Below are 21,809 nucleotides of genomic sequence, written 5' to 3'. Positions count from 1 at the left end.
GGAGAGAGGAAAGTTGTCTTATTGTGGCCTGAGCCTGCAGGGTGCTCTTTGCTGCGACCTCCCCAATGGCTGCAGACATGGGAATGGCAGAAGAGTAGCTTTGCTGAACTGATACCCAACGCTGCAGCCATGGCCGAAAAAAACAGGGGGACATGGCCAATGACAAGAATGAACTCACGTCTTTATGCAATAGATAGCAGCTCCTTGAGATCGTAGGACATTTGTTGCTGGAAATTGATACTTAAGGTGGGAGAGTTTGCAAGATACTTTGTCTTCAAATATAGTTCTCATTTTTCTGTTTGAACGTTACTTTGTTTGGAGGGGTTTTTTTCTCATTATAATTAGAATTCAGAAAATGAGGACAACTGGCCTACTAATGCTTCCATGCAGTTTTAAAAATTAATGGCAAAAGCTGCAGGTCAGACATCGTGGCCAGGCCATAAGTCGTACTTGGGATGAGGGTGCAGCAATGTCCCCACAGCTATCAGCGGGCGTACTGCTTCCATGGTCACAAAGCCTGCCACACGTTCCGGCTGCAAGCCAAGTACAGGATTTAACAGCCAGGCTGTTCATTTTCTAAAATAAGACCAGGCAGGTGAGAGCTCCGCGTAATTAAAGATTAAAATAGGTCTTGATCTTTTGGCAAGTCTGTAGTCTGTATGTTGTGCTAAGATAGGGGTTTTTTTCTTCAACAAAGCCTCTTGAAATTGCTTCCTGTTTGACAATCATCAGTTGGGACTAAAATGTAAAAAAGGCAAAACGTTTCCTTTCTTGGGTATCATACACTGCTTGTTGGTTCAATCCAGCAGTGCCTCTTCGTGTTTGAGCAGACTCCTCATTCACTGACCCGCTTCCCTAAAAAATTTCTGTTGTATATTAAAGATAGTTCTGATAGCCACTTTCAGACTCTTTAAAAAGCAGAAAAAATTGGTGTATCCAAGAAAACCAAAGGAGTTGCATGTTTTCCTAGCCCAGTTCTTTCAGTGAAGGGAATCTTTCTCACGGATTTTTGCACACATTTAGGTAACAACAACAGTAACACATTTAAGCCGTGTCTGTGGTCGGGACAGAGTTTTCCGCAGTGAATACTCGACGCAGTTTTGCTTGTCACAGACAGGTGACTGCCTGCTCAGATACTGGATGTTCCAGGTTTTTCCTGCTGGCAGATCCTGTCGTTAAGCTTTGTTCTCTGCTGTGATGATTGCTTAGAGGAAAAATTCTTCAAACTAAAATTTCACCAAAATTCTGAAAACTTGCTTTATTTTTCCCCTGCTCTGCTATGCACCATATGGGTATTTTTCTCATACCATTAGCACCCGCGGTCTCCTTTTCATAGCAAAGACAGTCGTCGTGTTCGCCATGTCGGGTACCTGGAATGCTCTCCATTGTCATTCAGTTGAGGGAGCTGAGGCTCCTCGAAAGCCCCATCAGTATGATGTCACCAATTTGACTAAAGCTTCAGGAAGGAAATGAGAACCGGTAAGCAGTGCTTTTGCAAACAGCACATATCCCTGACAGCTGTGCAAGCCTTTGGTGGCTGTCTGGTTTAAGCCCAATTTCCTGCTTCAACTGAAGTGACAGGTTTTTGCACAGTGAGGCATTTGTGTCACCTTTACACATTCGTTCGTTTTAATGCGAGAGGTTCAGCTGCTTTCCATGCCTGGTGTTATCTGTCCTCCTTGCCAAATCCATGAGAGCAGAATGGTGTCGTATGGCTGGGAGGATACGGAAGAAAGATTTGGGAGCCTCATTTTCTGCTGCTGGCTCTGCCAGGACAGGCTAAGTGACCTTAGTCAAGTTGCTTCATCACGCCATGCATCCCATTCTCCACCTGTAACCCAGGTCCATGCCGTTGGAAATGGTTCATGAAGTGCGTTACAGAGCACCAGGTGATGTTGCCGCTGTTGCCTCTCAGCTTCTTCCTCCACAGCAGCTCTTGGTGCTGGTTTGCTGCTGTTCTGCTCACAGCTGATTTTGCACTCTCTTGCTGCGGGTGCAGGCATCCAGTGACTGTGCGTATGGAACCATGGAATTCTGTTTCTAAGTCAGGTTTAAAAGGCCTCTTTAAAAAATGGACCGTGCTGTAACTAGAAGTTTAGTACAGATGTTAACTGCTACTTTGGAAGTAAATGTGTGCCTCGTAATTGCTTTGGAGACCACTGATGTCACTGAACCATAATCAAAGCATCATTTTTTCAGTGACTCAAGCTGGAATTTCTCCTCAGCATTTGCCTGAAAATTAAATCTCTACCTGTGATATCTTAATTTAATATTTTATCATTTATTTAAACTGAGAAAGTCCCACATTGCTTCTGAAATCAGAACTGTAAAAATAAAGAATTACAGCATGAGCTGCTAGCAGACCCTGGAGACTGAGAAAACTGAAACACACTTTGCAAGTGTTTTGCACTGCCTTTTCTAGGATGGAGTAGCAAACAGAAATGTGGCAGTTGCTTGTGATAAAACTGTAATTCAGCGTTCATACTGCTGATTGTTCCTGGATTAAATCACTGAACACTGTTGATAGTGTCCGTATTAAGAAAACGGCTAGTGCTCTGAAACAGTAAGATGACACTGTCTATATTAAGGCTATGACAAGGACACTTTAAAAAAACAAGAGTGTGGCAAAGTTTTTCTGTGAAACACTGAGATGTGAAAATACTGCCCTGGACACCTAACCAATGCTTACCATACTATCTCATTATACAGCACATAAAGTAGGAAAATGACAAATCTCTTTTTCAAGACTTAATTCCCATTTGCATTAAATTCTCACTGCATCTTTTTGTATGACCGTATTAGAAAAGGAATTGTATTATTGGATGTGAATTTTATTCACTGAATAAATTGGCCTGGAATTTAACTTTATTAGCATTTGAGAAAATACTGAGAGCATTAACAGAAATATTGAAAGAGCTGGAACTGACACATTTGCCATAAGTTTCACAGAGCTGTATTTAAAAAGATGCGCATGCAAAGATACCGAGGCATAATGAAGCCTCCTACACACACCATGGAATGAAATATTTATACCATAATCATACTATTAATAAAATGATGGATCAGCCAGTGTCTGCTGCAACAAGACTCAGCTGAGAGACTGGTTACTGTCTAAAGGAGCGACGCAATGCGAGAACGGAGGAGCAGAAGCATATGGACTAGCTTGGGAATCCCTGTCCTGAATTAGCCGTGTAATTGTGTAATACACTGACTTTGCAAAACAGTCTGACGTTGCAGCAGGTACTGTCCCCTTCTTTATTGCTTGCCTGAAGTGAAGGGCCAGGGAGAAGAGGCCAGGAAGCAGAGGAAAGGTCTGCAGCTCTGCTTTGTGTCACTGCCATCCCCGGGTGGATCCCCATGAGTGCTGTGGGGTCTTCTGCAGGGATCTGCCTTGTTTTCCGTTGTTGGTAGATGTAATTCTCAGGCCATCAGGAATGGTTGGACTTGATTATAGCAGGGCAATCTCAGGGGCTTTGCTGTTGGTTGCTACCCTAATCAGAGTGCTGCTGTAATGCTGAACGGGTCATCTTCTCCTCGTAGGACTTGGACCAGTTTCCAAGGTTTAAAAAAAAAAAAAAGAAAGAAGAGTTTTGCATAGTGGAGGAATGACAGATGGAAAGGAGAGGAACAGTGTGTCTGGACTGTAAACTGGCACAGTAGGGTCAAACCTTAGACGTGCTCTGAAGGGTAACTGTACAGGAAAATTTAACTGACAAATAGATACTGTCTTCGTGCTTTTCTGATTGCTTTCCCGATTCCTGCTGTTTGATGCACATGTGAGTTAGCTTAGAGATCTCCCCTGTTTACTGGGAATGGCAAGGTGATGTTTCTCACAAGCGTGGTGAGGACACTGGCACGAGCCATTCATCACATGGTCCTCAGCCTTGCACCCAACACGTTACCTGCCAGACCCATCTGGATGCCCAGTTCTGCACTGGTTCAAACTTTACCCGACATCAGAGCACTGTATGTGGGCATCTCCCTGAGACTCCACCTAGAGAAAAGCTGTCTGTAGTTTTGCTCTTTTTTTTAACCCTTGTCTTTCTACTCTTTCTCTCTCCTTTTTAGTCTGTCCTTAATTGTTATCTCATGCTGTGAAAAGGTAACTGCAAAGCAGGTGCTAACTAAGCAGTTACTTACGGCTAGCATCCATACATAATGAACTCCCAGGAATGCTGGATTTTGCGTGCTTATTGCAGCGATAAACAGTTTGATGTCCTGTTGATCTGTGTCCCTCCAGTGTGCTGTGATGGCCTGGGAGTCTGGCCGGACAACTTGCCCCCTGGCATCGCAGCACGCTGCTGGCCAGGCGCCAAGCCTTCCTCCTTGAACAGAGAGGAGGAGTTGAGGTAGCAATGCCCACCATTTCATTGCACGTAGGTAGGTGAATGGATAATCAGATACTGCAATCAGTGGTAACTGGATTATTTTCCTCCCAGAACACTCCTGTGTTTCTCTGTTGACAGGAGTGTTTTCCTTCACAGTGAATTGCTGAGGCTCAAAAAAGAACAACTGAAAATTATATTGAGAGTGTGTTACAAATATGATATATTGCTATGAGGAAGTAACTAGTACAAAATGCACAGCCTGCAGCTTTGTTCTGTCGGCTCGCCCAAGCTAAGTGAGTTTTGATGGCAGTATATTTGAGTAGGTTCCTTTTCTCTTGTTCTCTTTCTCTCTCCCCAAAGACGCTATTACTGGTGGCTTGGGCTGGCCATAAAACAACTGGGAAGTATTCTGAGGTTTAAAAATTGCTTTTTTGTCTGAAAAAAGAGGAAACTTTTCAAATAGCTTCCATGAAGTAGAGTGCAGAGCAACCAATAATTCAATAACAAAAGCGTCACAAGAGAAAGATAGGGTCTGTGGAAGTTTTTTTGGGGTGGGAGTGCCAGTTGGAGTTCTGGCACTGAGCAAGGGCAGCTCTCTGCTCTGCACCAGTTTTAGCAGAACTTGAACTTTGCCTCTTGAACCCAAGCAGGGAGGGAGGATGCCTCAACACGTCAAGGAGCTGGGCTGCTCTGGAAATGCAGCTTTTATCAAAAAGATCCATTTCTGTGGAATATTTTTATTTCCTAGGAAATGGACTTTTTGGCAAGAAAAAGAAATTACATACTTGTTAATTGGTTGTGTTGGTGGCTCAGCTGAAAGCAGCAGCAAACGAGAACAGTGGTACAAGTGCACTGGACTGTGAGAAATACCCTTTCCCAACAGAAATAAAATAAATTTTAAATGCCTATTGGTGTCAGCCAGATAATGTCACTTTTAGTTGGAACAGAGGTTTTAAACTTGACCAAGATTAAGCTTAATTTACTTTTTTCTTTTTACCCTCTATCCCAGTCGATTTCTATCAGGTGGAGTTTTTTCCTTTTGTTTTCAGTACTAAAACATTGTTTATTGTTGTAAATTATAACATCTTATGTCTGGACTGTCCCAAAGATGGTTTCATTTCCATGGTAATCGGATTTGATACTTCATTAAATTCTTAACCTCCCCTCAGAAGTGTGCAGGCTCAATGAGAAATTCGGTAGGGATTTGTGAGATCCTCAAATGAGGTTTGATAGTGAAAAGTTTAAGATTTATTTTTGAGTGGGGATACCTGAGAAAAGCTGTAGAAGCTGATAATGTTAATTTTATTGATAATGAAGGAATACCTCTAAAATATTAATATATTGGAATAATCATATGGCAAACAGCTTCGTTCAGGCCTTTAGCAACACCCTGCAACACAGCAAAGCATTACTGAAGGCCATAAGAAAACCATTTACCAGCTTTCAAAAGAGTCTGTGGGACTGATCCTGCTATATACAGCAACACGAGGTTCATTTTGCAGTTCCAGGAGGGTAAGCTAGCATGCAGACAGAAGGCCTTGGTACTCAAGACCTCATAACATCATTTAAGTCCTTAATGCAACTTGACAAGAATATCCTGGGAGACAGTAACATAAAACATGAGTTAAAGGTAGAAATACACAAATGGCTAAAAACCAGCAACTGAAAACAGACTCAGATTTCAGTCTTTCAGATTAGTATTAGTAACGTACTATTATAATAATTAAAATATTAACATAAGATTAGACTTTTTTTGTATCTACCTATCTTACTTTCAAAGTCGGATGATCCCAAAACGAGAGAAAAGAACAAGCGCAGTAGGTGACCTTGTGCACGGAAGCGGCAGCCATTGCAGGCCTAATAATGAAAAGTTACCAGAACAAGTGGCCAGACTTTTGAAAGGTTTGGGTTTTGGTGGTTTGTTGGGGTGTTTTTTTGTGCAATTCCATGCATGTCTGAAACTGGCTGCAAATAGAGAGAGATGAGTGACAGTAAGTAGGGAGGACAGACAAGTGCTTGCTAATGTCTGCTATTAAGGTGCTCGGGTGAGAATAAGGTCCTTCAGAGAATCTGTTCCTAACTGTCAGGTCCAAGGACTGGGAAACAATTTCAGTTTTCTGAGTGCTTGGAAAAGTGCTTCCTGAGGCAGAGCAGTAAGTCGCACGCAGGTCTGGCCACGGGCACGCAGTGTCCTTGATGCCCTTTCTTGCCTTTCGTCAGGAAACCGCCGTGGGAACAGCTGCTGACCTGCAGCAAGGGCAGTTGTGCCACCATCCGCAGAGATCCCCCAGGGCTGTGCAGCAGGAGGGAAAGGCTGGGAAAGTTCCTCACATATCCCTTAAACTTCAAAATTGATTTCCCTCTAACAAGTCTCTCCTTACCATATTTAATATTTTACTAGATTTCTGTAATTGCTGTAAAATGTGTGTGCAGTGTGGGAAAACAAGGTACTTGAACATATCGCTAACTTTCTGTAATGGTGTTTCACTCGATAGGGACATACAGACTCGATAGGGACATACAGTAGTAGGTCTTTTTCTAAATGAAATTATTTTGCTTTGAGTTTTCTGAAGTTCACTCTAGTATCAAACAAAGAATGTGTTTGGACTTTTTCCTCTGTGTTGTTAAACTGTGGGATCTCTCTAAACCTGTAATTCAGCGTGAAAAAGCAGCATCAGATTTTACTAGATAACAGAGAGATTTGGTGAATTTTGGCTGTGACTGAGAGGAAATGCTAAACAAAGTGGTTACTGTATATTCTGTTGCCTTAGAGACTGAAACATCTGTATCCATGCAGGCAAGTGATGCAGACATGGTAAGATTTGACTTCCTTACATTCCTGTGTTCATCTTGCTGTCAATGGAAATGTTTTCTAGTGGGAATATGCTGGGCTTCTTTGGCATTGTATTTGTCTGGTTGTGTGGCATGTCTTGGACTAGGAGGGCTTTTTAAATAAAGTCTAACTCTGAAGTCAGGACGCTCCCTAAGAAAAGATGCTTTTACATGAATAATTTTTCAAGATGAACTTGGAGGGACTTGAAATGATTGTTGTACTGGTGATAATTGTTGGATTTGTGAAGGCACTTGAGCATCTGGGTCTCCTAGAAGGCAATTATGAAGGTAGGATGTTAAGAAATAGAAAATATTTTATTCTGAAAGCCATTTGCTGCAGAGCATTATAGTTTAGTCTGTATGTGCATATGCAGTGTTCGAGTATCAGAGGAGCTGAATAGCAGCTGAAATAACTTTAAATGCTTTCTTTAGACAAATGAAATGTATTTTATATGTGAATACAGTATTGTAGCTCTCATTGTAGCTCTGAAAAGGAATGTGACATAATCTTAAACCATTCTTTGTCTATGTTTATGATTGTTTCAATAACTTCAATACAGATTTGTATGCTTTAGTAAGCTGCAGTTTGCATCCTGAAGCTCTGAATGAAAGAAGACTTTACATTTTAGTAAGTTTATCATTGTAACTTCTCAATTTGTTCTAATTGCTGGAAATGTCATGGCTTATTTTTAGCTCTTGGCTATTATTAACAGAAAATCCCAAACTCTTACTGAGCCTATTTGGATGAATGTTTCTGTTGTAATCAGTCTAGCCCTCTTTCAGAAAATTTATCTTTAACAAATCTGCCTGGTCTTGCTCTCTAGCCTTATGTATGTTTTAGGAAAACATTACTGATTGAAATGTAAACATGTTTTCTTGAAGATAGCTTGAGGGAGCTTACTGCTAAAGATACTTTAATTCATGTTACTTCTCTGTTTTTATAAACAATGCAATTCATGCAGAAACATGGAAATATTAAACAGAGACAGAAGGGATGAATTTTAGACAGTGAGCTCTATAAATCAAAACAAGCCTGTGCAGATAGCCTCACTGTTTAATAGGAAGAGTAGATTTACCATGTTCCTAAATTGTTCCTGAATAAGATATACATCGAACAGCTGCTTTTTATAGAAACTTGAGGGTCATTTTTCATGGTAGGCTAGAAATACGCAGGTATTAAAATAACCTTCAGCTACCCACAGATGCTGAACAATTATTCCTGTCTGCTTCAGAGCTCATGACAACCTTGAAAAGATGAGTTTGCTGGCCCCATATTAATTACTTGACAACATTTAGTACAAGATTCAAAAAACCATGGAGACTAGCAGCAAGTACTTTAGTGGAGAAAAAAAAAGTTATAAAACTTTTGGTTCATTGGTTGTTTGCCTTAATTTACATCTCATGCATGTACCTGTTTCTCCTACTGCCTGCTGCTTCGACTATTTTCCCTAACGTCTTATATGTTTGGATTATTTAATCCAAATTATTAAATTATCAAAATATTAATACAAATTAAGCCTGGTGATAACTGTTGCACGGCATTTTGAAGCTAGGGCAGTAATACAGATTGTTTAGCAATTGCTTTACATACCAGCTCTAGCTTTGCAAGGTCTATTGAAATGACCAAATTGTGCCAGCAAGACAGAGTGCCAACAGAAAAATGCATTTATTCTGGCTTTTGTGAGCCTTCAGAAGCCTGTGTTCCTATCATAGAAAAGTGTTATATGGTTTCGGACGCACAGTTAATTTCCTGTCTCCAGTCCTGTCGCCAGCTCTAGCAAAGTCCCTTATGGATCGGTCCATCTGAGCACCTGTGATTTTGGAATCCTTTTGCTGCCTGCCTGAATGTGTTCAAAGGGCAGATGCTATTTAGCAACTTGGTTTAAAAAAAAACACTGAAGAAGGAAGCTTTAGGAGAGAGCGCTTCTTGGGTTGGGTAGCTGCATCTTCCCAGTGCCCAGTCTCCTCACATACCTGCGAGCTATACTGACTTCATGAGGGGAGAATTGCACATTTGGTACTCCTAACTCCTAAGGAGAGGGAAGGTTTAGGATATTTGAGTAATTCAGAGCGAATCATAATGCTGTCTAGTTGTTTTCTGATGAAGTTTAAATTAAAACACTGAGCAGGAGATTTGAGTTACTTTGTGAATTGTACTGAAAAAGGGATGAGGTACATTTTACCTTAAGGTGTTAGAACTTGAGATGAAGTTAATCTATTCAGACTGTAGTTTGAACATATACACAACTAAGGCTTGATTGCAGTTGCTTCTGCAATGTCCACCCTTGTGTAAGAACATACAGCATGCACGGACTTTAATGAAGCCCTTGTCCTTGTGAAATCTGCTGCTTGCTTTGTTTTAATGGTGAGGTGTCTTAAGTGAGGTTGTCACTCATTATTTTCCAGCAGAGACTATTGACTGTTTGTTACAATAGATTAGTTCCTAATGCTTGCGTGCGAGTTGTTATACAAAGAAATTATACTTAATATTCTAGTGAGAAGAAGTTTTAACTGCTATTAACTCCTATTAATTTTAATAGCCCTGCTTGACTCTGTAGTGCATACAGAGTATGATGCTACATAGGAATCTACGTTGCCGGTATAGTATAAATTCCTCGAGTGTGGGTTATCCTAGCAAGAAACCAAATTTCTGTGGCCATACTTCATTGTGCAAAGAGAAAATAGGTATCGGATGCATACAGCAGTAGAAAGGTGCATGCTACATCTCAAGCACAGCATATGGAGCGCTAGCAAACAACAGCTGAAATAGCTGGAAGGTGCCTTTGGCCTAGATAACGCATAGCTGCAGGTACAGCTTCCTGAAACCGTTGTGGACCTTGCTTATACTGAACAGCTTACGCTGCTAACATAGTGTCTACATGTTGAAACCACTGTAATTATTATTTAATTCATCAGTACTAATTATATAGAGACTTTCAAAGTGCCTTTTACAAATATGACATCTAAAATCTATACATTTTTAAATGAGGGAAGAGGACCAGAATTACCATAGGCAAAAACAGGCTACACTTCTTGAAACTCTGCACCATTCCAGGCAGTAATGAATATGGTCTTCTGAAGGTCACTGTCACTAGAAGGGGATGCCAGCACTGGAGTTTGAGTTCTCGGCTCCAGCTGGCCTTTTGCTCTTACTCTTAACATTTGTGGGCATCTGGAGAGGAGAGCCGGCTGAGAAGACTTTGTGCTACTGAGAAAGTGCCTCTGTCTAAACATCATGTAGAGCACTCAGACTTACAGACTGCTTTGCAAAAGCATTAGCCCAAACCATCCATCATTAACTGAGCGAAGGGGAGGACTTCAGAGTTTTCCTAACTGAGCTTTTGTTTGTATTCAAAACAATATACAAAAGTTCTCAAAAAACAACACTCCCATGCCATTTCCCATCTGGTCCATTTGTATTAAAATATAGTGGAGAACAGTTTTTGTAGCAGCTGCTCAACACTAGATGTTCCTGGGGAAAACTACTGTCTTTCAGCTTCAGCCTGTGGTTTACCAGGTGCCAGAATTTGTTATGGGGTAAAGGAAAGGAGTGATGCTTCCCCTGACAGACCAGGAGGCAGCTTCCAGCTTTCATGAGTTAGGAGATTTACTGTCATAGTGAGGAAGAGCACCAGTTTCTCTTCAAAGAGTCCTGTTCTCTGGCCATGTCGTAGCAGGGAGTATCAAACTGAAATTTCATTCTGGACTGTTGAAAGGCAAACTCACACTTTTTTTTTTTTAGTTTAGCATAATGCCCATCTCTTCTGCTACTGGAAAGTGCAGTGATCTGATGGAGTGACTGATTTATATTATCTCTCAGCTACTGAATAAATGATCAGGCTGATAAACCACTTTTGATAAAGAGCAAAGAAACTCGTTGTGGGCCAGTCAGGATCAAATGTGAGTAATCTGCTCCAAGAATCAACATGGTGCATGAATTGACAGGTCTACACTATCACTCAGAATTCTCCCAGAATTTGTCTTGTGCCTTGCATTTCTAGCATACTCTGTCCTATCACCACTGCAAGAATTATTTGTAATAGTTATTTAATACAAAGTCTCAGCCCTTTGCAGGAAGTCATCTTTGCTGACAGCCATCCCTGCATGCTGATCTCACGTAACTGCTTCACATGGGGCGAGGCTCGGCCTCAGCCTTGAGACTGTGCGACCCGGCGCAGCAGCAGCAGCCGCCTCTGAGCCGGGGAGGAATCCTGTGGGTCAGCAGCACCCATATCATGAGCGCAGAGGACTCAAACCGCCGGGGGTCCGATTATCGTGGAAATGGTTCCCTGAAGGGTGTAATTCTGTGTTATGTAGTAACCCTGTGAAGGGCAGTGTGCCTAGCTGTTTCCTGTGCAGTGACGACTGATGTTATGGAAACAGTATTCTTGTGAACATGGCACAGGAGCGACTACACAGTGTCTGCAATGCGCAGCGTACAGCTGCGATGTGTTGGGAAAGGGAAGCGATGCTAAGGGTCTCCGGAGACAGGCGGACTGATGAGATGATTCCCTTGACAATTGAAGTTCAAATCTCCATGTGGACTTTGTAATGTTACTTTGGTTTGAACAGCTGTATATTAATTCCCATCTTTTGGGGAGCTGGTAGCATGTAATCTTGAACTCTTAACTGTCTGTTCCTCAAATCTCTTGGCTCCTTTTCATTTTCCTCCTTTATTTTCTTTAAGAAGCTGCCTTTTTAAGTCTAGGCCCTGGCTCACTTCCCGTACATTGCTTTGCTCTGGCTTGGCTGTTTGGCAGCTCTTGGGTGTTGGACAAGGGTTTTTCATAAAGACCAGCTGCGCTGCTCTTGAGGCAGTGGTACGAATGACGCCACTGCAGTACGCATGGCTCTGTGTGTGGCTAACTGGATGGAGTGTTGTGAACATGAGCAGGGACACCTCGGACTGCACTAGCACTTTTGCACAACAAAAAGCAAGAGCACTGCTAGTAATACGTGGTCACAGAATAGATTGAGAAGCCCGATTTTGTATTTTCTGGTGCCCACACTCATGTTTCTGCCTTTGCTAATCTCCTTTCTGGCCCATCTGTGACTGCTCTTCCTCTTTAAAGAAAAATTCATCATGCTGATGCCCCTGAATGAGCTCAGAGGGCTGTCCTTGAGCATCCTACTGGTACAGGATTGGCTGTGGGTAGTCTGAGCCAAAACAGCATCTTCCAGAATAACAAACAAGACAATTCTGTGTATGTATTTGCCTTTGCGAACTGTGAGATTCATACTGTACTTGCAAAAGGTGACGGAGCTGGCCAGCTGTCGCACTCTTGCTGGCTGAAAGGAAATCATTGTCTGAGCTGTAATATTTTCTTTGTGTTACCCTAGCAGTTACAGCACGGTTTTTTGCTGTCTCTTTTCTCATTTGTGTTGGTACTTGGCACACACTTGGTGCATGCTGACTCCTTTGCCCGCAGCCTGCCACACAATGTGCCTTCAGGAGAGCCTCCAGCTCTTGGTCAGCAACTCTGCTTTGGTCTGCACCAAGTTATTGTCATTGATGAACGTATTTTGGGGGTGTATGCTTCAGCTGTGGACTCAGTGTGAGCTGTTCATAGCAAGTACTCAGTTTTCTGTTCCAGCTTTGGGTTTTTTACCTGTTGCATGTTCTTGGCTGATGAAATTCTTAGAAAGCATTTATACCTACAGGGGAGCTCTGGCCTATAAATCACTTGTGTGCACTCATGTAAGCTAACAGGACTGTGCCACTCCTTGTGAGCACAGAATGACCAAACGATGAGGACCTCCTGAACAGCAATAAGTTTGTTTGCTACTGTCTGCCACAGGTCTCTGCATCCTAACCATGACAGGAGTGTGTCAGAGGTTTTCTTCTCACTTCTCCAAGATGATGTTCAGACAGACGGAATGTCTTTTTCTCTCCGTACTCCATTTATTCATTTGTAAAATGGAGTTTTTTCCTCCAAGCTTAACCCTGACCATAAAATACTTGGAACTTTTAAATGGAAAGGTACTAAATCAGTAGACTTTAAACCCCACGAATCTCCTAATGGCGTGTGCTATTATATACTGCTATGCACATAATAAACTTCTCTCTTCACTCTGCCACCACTGACAGACTCATCACAGTGATCATCTAATTCACTCTTGAGAAGCTGGGTGAGAGATCGTCGCAGGAGACTTGGTGGGTGTAATGCAGAATCAGGATCCTAACTTTTTCCCACTAATCTTACATTGTTCTTGGTTTGTAATATAAGCTGGATATTTTACATCTCTGCTTATCACCTACGCTTGAAAAACCTTTCCACTGAAAGTGCTTTATGCTTTCCAGGTAAATATGCAGCTGTACCTTTCTCGTATTCTTACACATACACACTTCCGTCAGATGTAGCAAGTAACAAAGTAAGATTCTGCCTTAGTGTATAATTCCTAATAAGCTGTCAAGATGAAGGAAGGCAGGTTAGAGCAGAAGAATGTACCTCTTCTCTCAGGTGGGGAGGAGCAGGCACTGCAGATAGAGCAGGATGGGCAAGAATAGTCTTTCCCTGACTCCTACTACTACATAAGATAAGAGAACTTCTAAAAACATGATAAAAATTCTGTTTTTTAAATGCATTTTTCAGCGTTGTCTTGTATCACAGTGGCTGAGTGGCATTGATTTCCCTCATTGGCACACTGCTGTCATTCCTGGTCTTCCTTTATATCAAGCAAAAACGTTATTTTTATTCTGGCAGGCAGTCTGTGTTTGTATCAGCTGCTATTTCAGTTTACCAAACATCCTACACAGAGGACATCAGCAAGGAGGGTGAGAGGATTTGATAATTCTGATAGGAGTGGGATTGACTTTTTGGGAGAGATAAGGTCTGTTTCTTACACATCATCTAGATGTGCCTGACATCTTCTCGTCGGGCAGCTCAGAGTGTGGAGGGAGAAAAGATGTAAGTGGGGCTAACCTGCTTCATGTATCAGAGGAGGCCGGAGGGTAAGTTGTAGCAGAAGGCCAAATGTGGTAACGAGATGAACTCGGATCTTGGCAGCACAACAGCAAGCAGGCTTTTTAACAAGTACCGAATGTTCTTTCCTTTTTCCCTCATGAAAGGCAACGCTAGAAGACTGTACCTTATCTTGAAAATCTGTTTGCGTAGTAAGTCTCATACTGTGATCATGCTCCTTACTTGTGCTATCATAAATTGCAGTGCGTGGCTGAGACCCACAGCGGGCGCAGGGGACAGCTGGTTTGAGGTGTTCTGGGGAAGGTCCAAGGCCACCAGGCATCAGCACTGTCATTCTTCTCTTGGATCCTTTAGTTGGAAGGGGTTTGTTTAGTTCCTTACAAGAGTCTCCTCCACTGAGGGAATTTGTAAATAGCTGAGTCTTTTGGAAATAAAGTATCTACCTGAAAAGCTTGTCAATTAAAGACCCAGGTTAATGAGCACACTGCGCTGGTATGACTGCCTCTAAACATCCAGGCTTCTTGCGCAGATGGGTAGCGTGCCCACCTTAGCCCAAGCACCGGTCAGCTGTGAGATGGAGCCTGAAGACCCTCTGGCACGGCATCCTTTTTGTCCCGTTCATCCCAGCTCCTTTTTAAATAGAATTTGAAGGTCCTTTCCTTCATTTTTTACACCTCCTTATCCCGTGCCGAAGGTTTCAGTCCAGCAGGGCGATAAACAGCTTTCAAACATAGTGTGCACACAGCTTTTTCTTCACTTTGACTTAAGGGTGGCTGCCTTCATTTCAAGTGTTGTTTGATCAGTATTTTTGTCAGGAAAATGATCTGTGTACATATGAAAGGAGGCTGCATATAAAGTCCAGTTGTTCAGCTGGGTTTTATTAAGTATAGCTATTTGCTCAAAGGCAGAGGCAGCTTTTGCACAATGTCAGATTAACTTATTGGCCCTCAAAATAATATTTTAAGGAATTTCTATGGCCTTTAAGATCCCACTTCATACAGGTATGACCACTCTGTATTCTTATCTCATGTGATAATGAAACTGTTTGAATAATTACTTCAACTTAGCTTGAATTAGATTTAGTTGCAGGTGGACTGCAGTGGCCATTGTGTGTGAATACCTGTGATACCTAGTGGAGCCTATGTTTGTTTGTTTTTTAACGAAAGCTCAACAATTTTTTCACCTTTGTCACTAGGTGGGGATGAGGAGGCACTTTGCTGTGAGCTAGTGAACTGCCCTGTTTTACGGGGGTTTAAATATGCTTGTGCAACCACAAATTCAGTTGTGTCATGATTTGGAACAGAACTCTTGTAAAAAAAAAGTAGTATTTCATAAAACTTTTTCACTTAATTTCTTTGGTGTTTTCATTGAGAGAAGACTTCTGAGATGTTGATACAGTCACATTAATGATTACACTATTTGCTATATTCACTAAAATTTAAACTATGAAAAGATTTATGTAAGTTTCAACCTGGCTCCACGTCAGCATTGTACCTCAATTCAAAAGGGAACACATGTATCACAGAAAAATCCTACCGCAGGACGAGGCAGGTGGAAACTGCATGCAAGATATGGTGAGCTGATATGAAAGCCTGTCTCTATTTACAGCTTCATCATCTCAGACCTTTCTGAAAGGTTAGGGGAGCTTCTGTGGCCCCATGATTCCCACAGAGTCCACTGTGGTAGATGGACATTATCTCTCTGGGGCACTCACATGATTCTACTTACTAACTAAAACAAGTTCATATTGACAGAATATCAATTTTATTTTTATATCTCCAAAACCTCTCGCTTTGGGCTTGTTATTTAAGCCAAGTTTGCTGTACTGTGATGTGGAAAAAAACTTTTTGCTTTAGTCTGTGCTTTTCCATTAAACACCTGACCCACTTTTGTCCTAACGGGATGCTTCTGTGCTTAAAATTTTCATAGTTCAGTTCTCCTGGATTCAAAGGATTTTACTGGTTGTCAAAACTGTTCCCTTTTTCTGCCTTTTGTCCTGACCTCTGAATTGTTACTATTCTTAAAGAATTTCTTCTATTGTGTCATTTGATGAGGTGGAAAAATATTAATTCAATAAACATCCCAATAATGTTGAGATGACCTAATTCTGACATCTTCAGAAAGTTTTTTTTCCCCAGTTCATTCTTGTGAAAATTTTACTGTACAATATGCATATTTTAGGAAGGGAAAAAGAAGAGGTGCTCCATAAAACCATGATGCATCTTAGTTTTCATTTACCATACAGTTCAAAGTATTGTGCTTTCTATAGCACATTTTTTGATCTTTGAGCTCATATTGTCTCACATACAGTCACTAATTTGTAGTGCCTTGGTTAATATACAGTGAATTAATGTATTTCATTGAAAATGTAGGTAAATAATTTTTTCCTACCTCAGTGGTGATATAATGTAGTTCTCTCAGATACCAGTGTTACACGCTGTATGGGAATCAGAGTTATCTTTTGAGTGTAGAGGATGATTGCCTTGTATGAACCAAAAAGCACAGGGTAAAGAAGCAGCCCAGAAATGAACACAAGAGGAGGACCCCATGGATCCCATTTCCAGAGGTATTGTCCCACACTGGAAAAAGGGAGAAAGATAGCCCACAGGAGTGAAATAGCCTGAAGAAAAAGCACCTTCTATGGCATCTCAGGAGGTTAAATACAGCCTGGGGGATGGACAGGTCAGGGCTCAGTGGGCCAAAGAGAAGTTATGGACCAGAGGGCTCCTTCTGCGTTCCCACTTTGTCTATATCCATTCCTCAAGGGTCTCCTTGTGTGGGATGGACGCTCATGCACAAGGCAGGCTGATGCCTGCATGAAGAGCAGCTGGTGGACACAACTTGGGGTTTTCTTTTGGCAGGGGGGGATACATTGCAACTCAAGGAGCATCACGTCGAGGACAGCAAGTGAGTTGCTCTACTAGTCTAATTATAACTTGAAAACTTACTAGTACGATAAAAACAAATCATTATACAGTACCGGAACTTGGGAGACCTGAATCTCTTGCCCATGCTAACATTTATCTGCTCTGTTTTTTCCCCTTAGTAGGTAAGACTAGCTTCAGTAATTTCTTTCTCTGTTTTTCTTTCCCAAGAACATGAACATGTCACTTGTCTCCTCTTGCCCTAAGTTTACTGCCTAGCAGGACTGCATGCTGGCTTGTTGCTCTGCGTCAGGAGGAGCACTGGCTGTTGCTGGCCATCTGCTCACCATCCGCTGTCCCCTGCCTACTGCTGGACACTTGCTTTCCTTGATTTTTCTCCTCATGTTTATAAAACTTGAGGATCCTATGCTGAGAATCCCCGCAGACCAGAGGGTTTGATGAACAGTGGGGAGCACTGCAAGGACCAAGTTCTACACCAGATTGTCCATGCAAAGGTGTTCAGGAAAATCCTCTGGTCAGTCCCGCTCAGAACAGCCGACTGGGATTGCCCTACAGAGTGCAGCCACTGCTGGCAGGTTTGCATCCTGCACGAACAAGCAGTGAATCAGCAGGCTGTACTGAAGCACTTATGCTCCTTTCCACCTTTTCAAGGTTTCAGTGGTGCTCCCTGCAGCTGTTTGCACTTTTGCTTCTTGATTTTTAAAAGCATCTTTTTGAGCTCAGCTGCTTAGAACTCCCTGCTGGGCTTTTTAAATACGAAAGGAAAAGGTTGAAAGCAGCTACTGTGAGCAGCAAGCACAAATGACAACCCCGGATATAACATGCATATATTGTTGAGAAGAAAAATGAAAAGTAAAGTGATGGGTCTTGTAGGAGAAACTTGAGGACCACCAGTGCAAGCATCAGAGACAAGTTTAAAAATGTGTCCTGTGTGTGATTTCCTGAAGCGTTGTCTTTTAACCCATCATTACCCCTGGCCTCTCCCCTTCCCTGCAGCTCTGATTCTCCCCCATCTATTCAATAGGGAAGGAAACTGGTTCTGAAATAAAGAACTAGGTAACATACTAATAAACCGGGAGAAGGAAAGACCCTGCTTGCTTAGTTGTGGGATGGCAGCCCCTCATCCCAATTGCAACAGTCCACTTGTCCTTAGCAGGTCTCATAGTGCTTGCAAAGGAGATGGTTTACCTTGGTTTTGGTTTTACAGGCAGACATGGTGTGACTAGGCTTCAGATGTCGTACAGCGCTCATCTTCACAGCTCTTGTTTTCTGAGTCCTAGATCAGCTTCGTGGCTCCAAGTTCCTTGGGACATTAGCTCTGTCCCTGCAGAAGGTTTTGAAGGTCTCCCCTGCACTGTATCTTCGTATTTCTCATTTTGCTTTCAATGGGGAGGAGTTCTGCCTGTGAATGGGCTTTAGAGCAATACCTGTGAGAAGTTTTTCTTCCCAGTCTCTGCTTGAATACTTGGGGCTGGCCCACTGCAAACATGCTGAATTGCTGTGCATCTACCCGTAGAGCAGGTTAATAATGTTACACTGCATGCCCACAGCTACTGTTGTACAGAAGAGCTTTTGCTTAATGTAGTGTTCAAGCTGTATTAATTTGTGTGTTAATATCCTATGTAAAAAGGATGCCTGAAAACTAGCATTCTAAGTTTCAGAAAACCTACATAGTAGGCTACTGTAGGCTTCGGCAAACCCTTTAATAGTCCTTGGCTAAAAAAGCAGCATTTACCATAGGTCATAAAAGTAGAGACAAATGCAGCAAATCCAATTACTGTGGAAAATCAGACGTCTGAGTGCAAGATGAAGGAAGTTGTACAGGAAAGCCTGACAAGAAATCTATTGAACATATTAAATTATACACCTCTCCCAGAATAGCTAGAGTTTCAAAAAGAATATAGTGCAGCAGTACTCAATCAAAAACAAAAATACAAGCCTGGTGCACATCAGACTTGGGACAACTTACACACAAGGACTACTTTGAAAGTGAGAAAACAGCTTTGAACTCCACAGCATGCCATTACGCAAATACACATGCATGCAAATTATAAAGAAATCTCTCAGTAAAGTGAAGCAATATGACAGCCACCCTCCACCATAAACCAGGACACAGACAATGGAAATAGAAAAGGGAGGTGGGAGAAATAGACGAGCACAGAGTGAGCACCCAGGGGCTCTGCTGGCTGACTCCAGATTTAGCTAGGAGCATAGCTAAAGGGACCTCAGAAGGGACGATGCTGATCTCGAGTCCAGCCCTTTCTAGTCATAGGCCACCACGTACCCCAGAGAGCATTTGTTCTCCAGAATACTTGCAGGACACTCTATAGCAAACTTAGTAGAAAGTAGGAAAAATCTACAACTGCATTGAATTCTAGGTCTGCGCAGTAGCAGGGTGGTTGTTCATAAATGACGCTTTCAGGAGGAAGGCCACAGCCCATACTGTCAACACAGACAGAATTCCATTCATTGCTGAGCATGGTTTTGTATTAACATGTTGTGTGGGCCCACAGGGGCCCAGAGAGGTGCAAACAGATACTTTTTAAAAATTATTTTGGTGTAAAGTGAATGCTAATTCTAGCAGAGTGTAGATGGGATGGATGTGTCCCAGACCATGGCAGCTAGCTGATACAGAGGTTGTCATTCCGTAACACCTAGCTCTATTGCCTGAACTCTGTTAATTAACAATTTACTGTCCAGAAAATTAAACTGGTTCTAAATTTATGCATGGGAACAAGATAGTAATAACTTCCTGAGTAGCTCAGGAAAGCGGAGTTAGATTTTAGCTTTCTGGTCTGGTGAGAAAGGTTAATGAATGTTGTACACCCATATTAAAATAGTTGATGGGAAAGTGAGCAGCTGACGACAGCAAGGGTGCCTGAGCCAGAGGAAGCAGCGTTATTTGCTCTGTCACTGCCTTTTGGTGTGACCTGGCATGTTATTTACTGGGAGTTTTGCCTATCACATCTCCTAATATCCCTTAATACCTACAGGTCTGTATAGAGCTTTAGCACTTCGGGCATTATAGATGTGCACGGTATTAAGGTGTGGAAGGGCTTCAGTAGGAAAGGGAAAGATGCCCTTTTTAGGTAGTTTCCATACCAAATACAGAATATCTGTTTCCTTTCAATTATTTTCCCATGGTTTGTTTGAAAGTGAGCTGGCCGACTGCTGTGTGGGCATAAGGCAGCAGAAGCATTGCGATAGCGTGGACTTCTTGTGGACCCAATTTGATCCATATGTCTGCCCCAAGGCGGCTTCTGGCAGCTGTTGTCTGACTTGTTCATCCCTCCCAACACAGAGGCTCCACAGTCTCTCTAGGCAATTTATTTGTTACCTTCTCCAGTGGAAAGCTTTTTCCTCATACCAGACTGATTCATCCTTGTTAAACTTGAAGCTTGTTCCACTGAGGACATGTAGACTAGATTAACCTCTTCCTCTGCACTGGTCTTTTGTGTACTTATTATCTCTTTTTGGTCTCTTCTTTCCTGAGCAACCTCAATTTGTTTAGGCCTTGTTTATTAGACTACTGATCATTCTTACTGCTCTGGACTTTCTTTAATTGGCTTATATCTTTCTGGGTATGCGTGACCCAAAATCGGATCTTGTACTCCAGCTGAGGCCTTGATAGTGTGGAGAAGAGTAGAAGGGCTATTTCATATGTCTTGTAAGTTACCTCTGTGCTTGTACTTCTAGAAGAGCATTTGCTTGTTTTTTGTAACATGGTTTTTGTCCCTTCATAGCTCCTGGATTTTTTTATGGGGCTCTAATACCAGTAAAATTCTTTCCTGCCCTACATTTGTGCAGATGATTATTCCAGCATAGGTGTAGATTTCTGCATTTGTTCTTATTGAATATAAAACTGGTTTTGTTTGCTTTCAGACTTCAACATTTAAGTTATTTTTTAAATCCACATTTGATCTTCAACTGTTTTTCCCCTTTCCCAGCTTGATATTATTTGCAAATTTACTACGTGCAGTAATTCATCTGCCATTCATAAAGACTGATACCAGACCTAAGAAGGCCCCCCATGAGGCTCAGGTTTTATATATCTTCTACTTTGAGAATGAATATTTGACACCACTCTGAATAGTTTTTCCAGTATTTCTGCATCCACCACCTAGTATTTTCAGCCAGACTGTGTTTTCTTAGCTTATATACAAGAAAGTGAGATGAAATACCATGAAAAGCTTTATAGAAATGAAGATGTGACACAAAATCTGTTGTCTTACTACTGAAAGAAACGAGATTGGTTTGACACCAATTACTCTGAACAGATCCAATTGGGCAGCTACTCATTTTCTTGTGATTTTCTCTCTGCTTACCAATGGTTTCACTTCTAGAAAGTGCAGCTAAGCTGATAGATATCTAATTTCCCATCTCCTCATCCTCCACCTTTTGTAAAGACAGGAAGTGTATTTATCTTGTTGCAGTCTCCTGCACCTCATCCCTGTTCTTCAACACTGGGTTGCCAATAACTGCTAACATCCTTGAGATTTCATCAGCTGGGGATGGATTATATCAGGCTCAGCCAATTTTGAAACCTCTGGCTTATCTAAGTACTCTCTAACCTCTTCCTTGCCTATTAAAAAAATCTAGTCCCATGTCATTGATTTTATCAGTTTCCATACTTTCGGTTAGAATCCAGCCTGGATGACCCCTTTTCTAGTTGTTTTTTTTCCACATCCTGTGTGAAAAAAGTTACTGAATTCGACAACCTTGTTGACAATATCATGCTTTTTCCAGGCATGTCTGTATATTACCACTTCCTAGCGGCTGCTGTCTTTGTTGCTCAAGGTCGTACTTTCACATGCTCACACACAGAAAAAGCTGCGTTCCCC

At 41.9% G+C, this 21,809-nt stretch overlaps 1 protein-coding gene across 4 annotated transcripts in view; it reads left to right on the top strand.

The window, feature by feature from the left end:
- The window catches only part of KCNIP1 (potassium voltage-gated channel interacting protein 1), a gene marked incomplete at both ends in the record, with an annotated part of 437,431 nt that overhangs the window by 306,952 nt on the left and 108,670 nt on the right, over window positions 1-21,809 (top strand). The window contains one exon of one of the 4 annotated variants that reach the window (XM_082006253.1): window positions 7,349-7,448. The exons of the other annotated variants lie outside the window; for them this stretch is intronic. Coding sequence (XP_081862379.1) covers window positions 7,349-7,448 — 100 coding nt within the window. Of the gene's footprint in view, window positions 1-7,348; window positions 7,449-21,809 lie in introns of those variants that run through there. 4 annotated transcript variants of the gene reach the window in all.

Source organism: Phaethon aethereus (assembly GCF_964289735.1).
Source record: "Phaethon aethereus genome assembly, chromosome: 14".
Classification (NCBI taxonomy): Eukaryota; Metazoa; Chordata; class Aves; order Phaethontiformes; family Phaethontidae; genus Phaethon; species Phaethon aethereus.
This window is presented reverse-complemented; position numbering and strand designations above follow the sequence as displayed.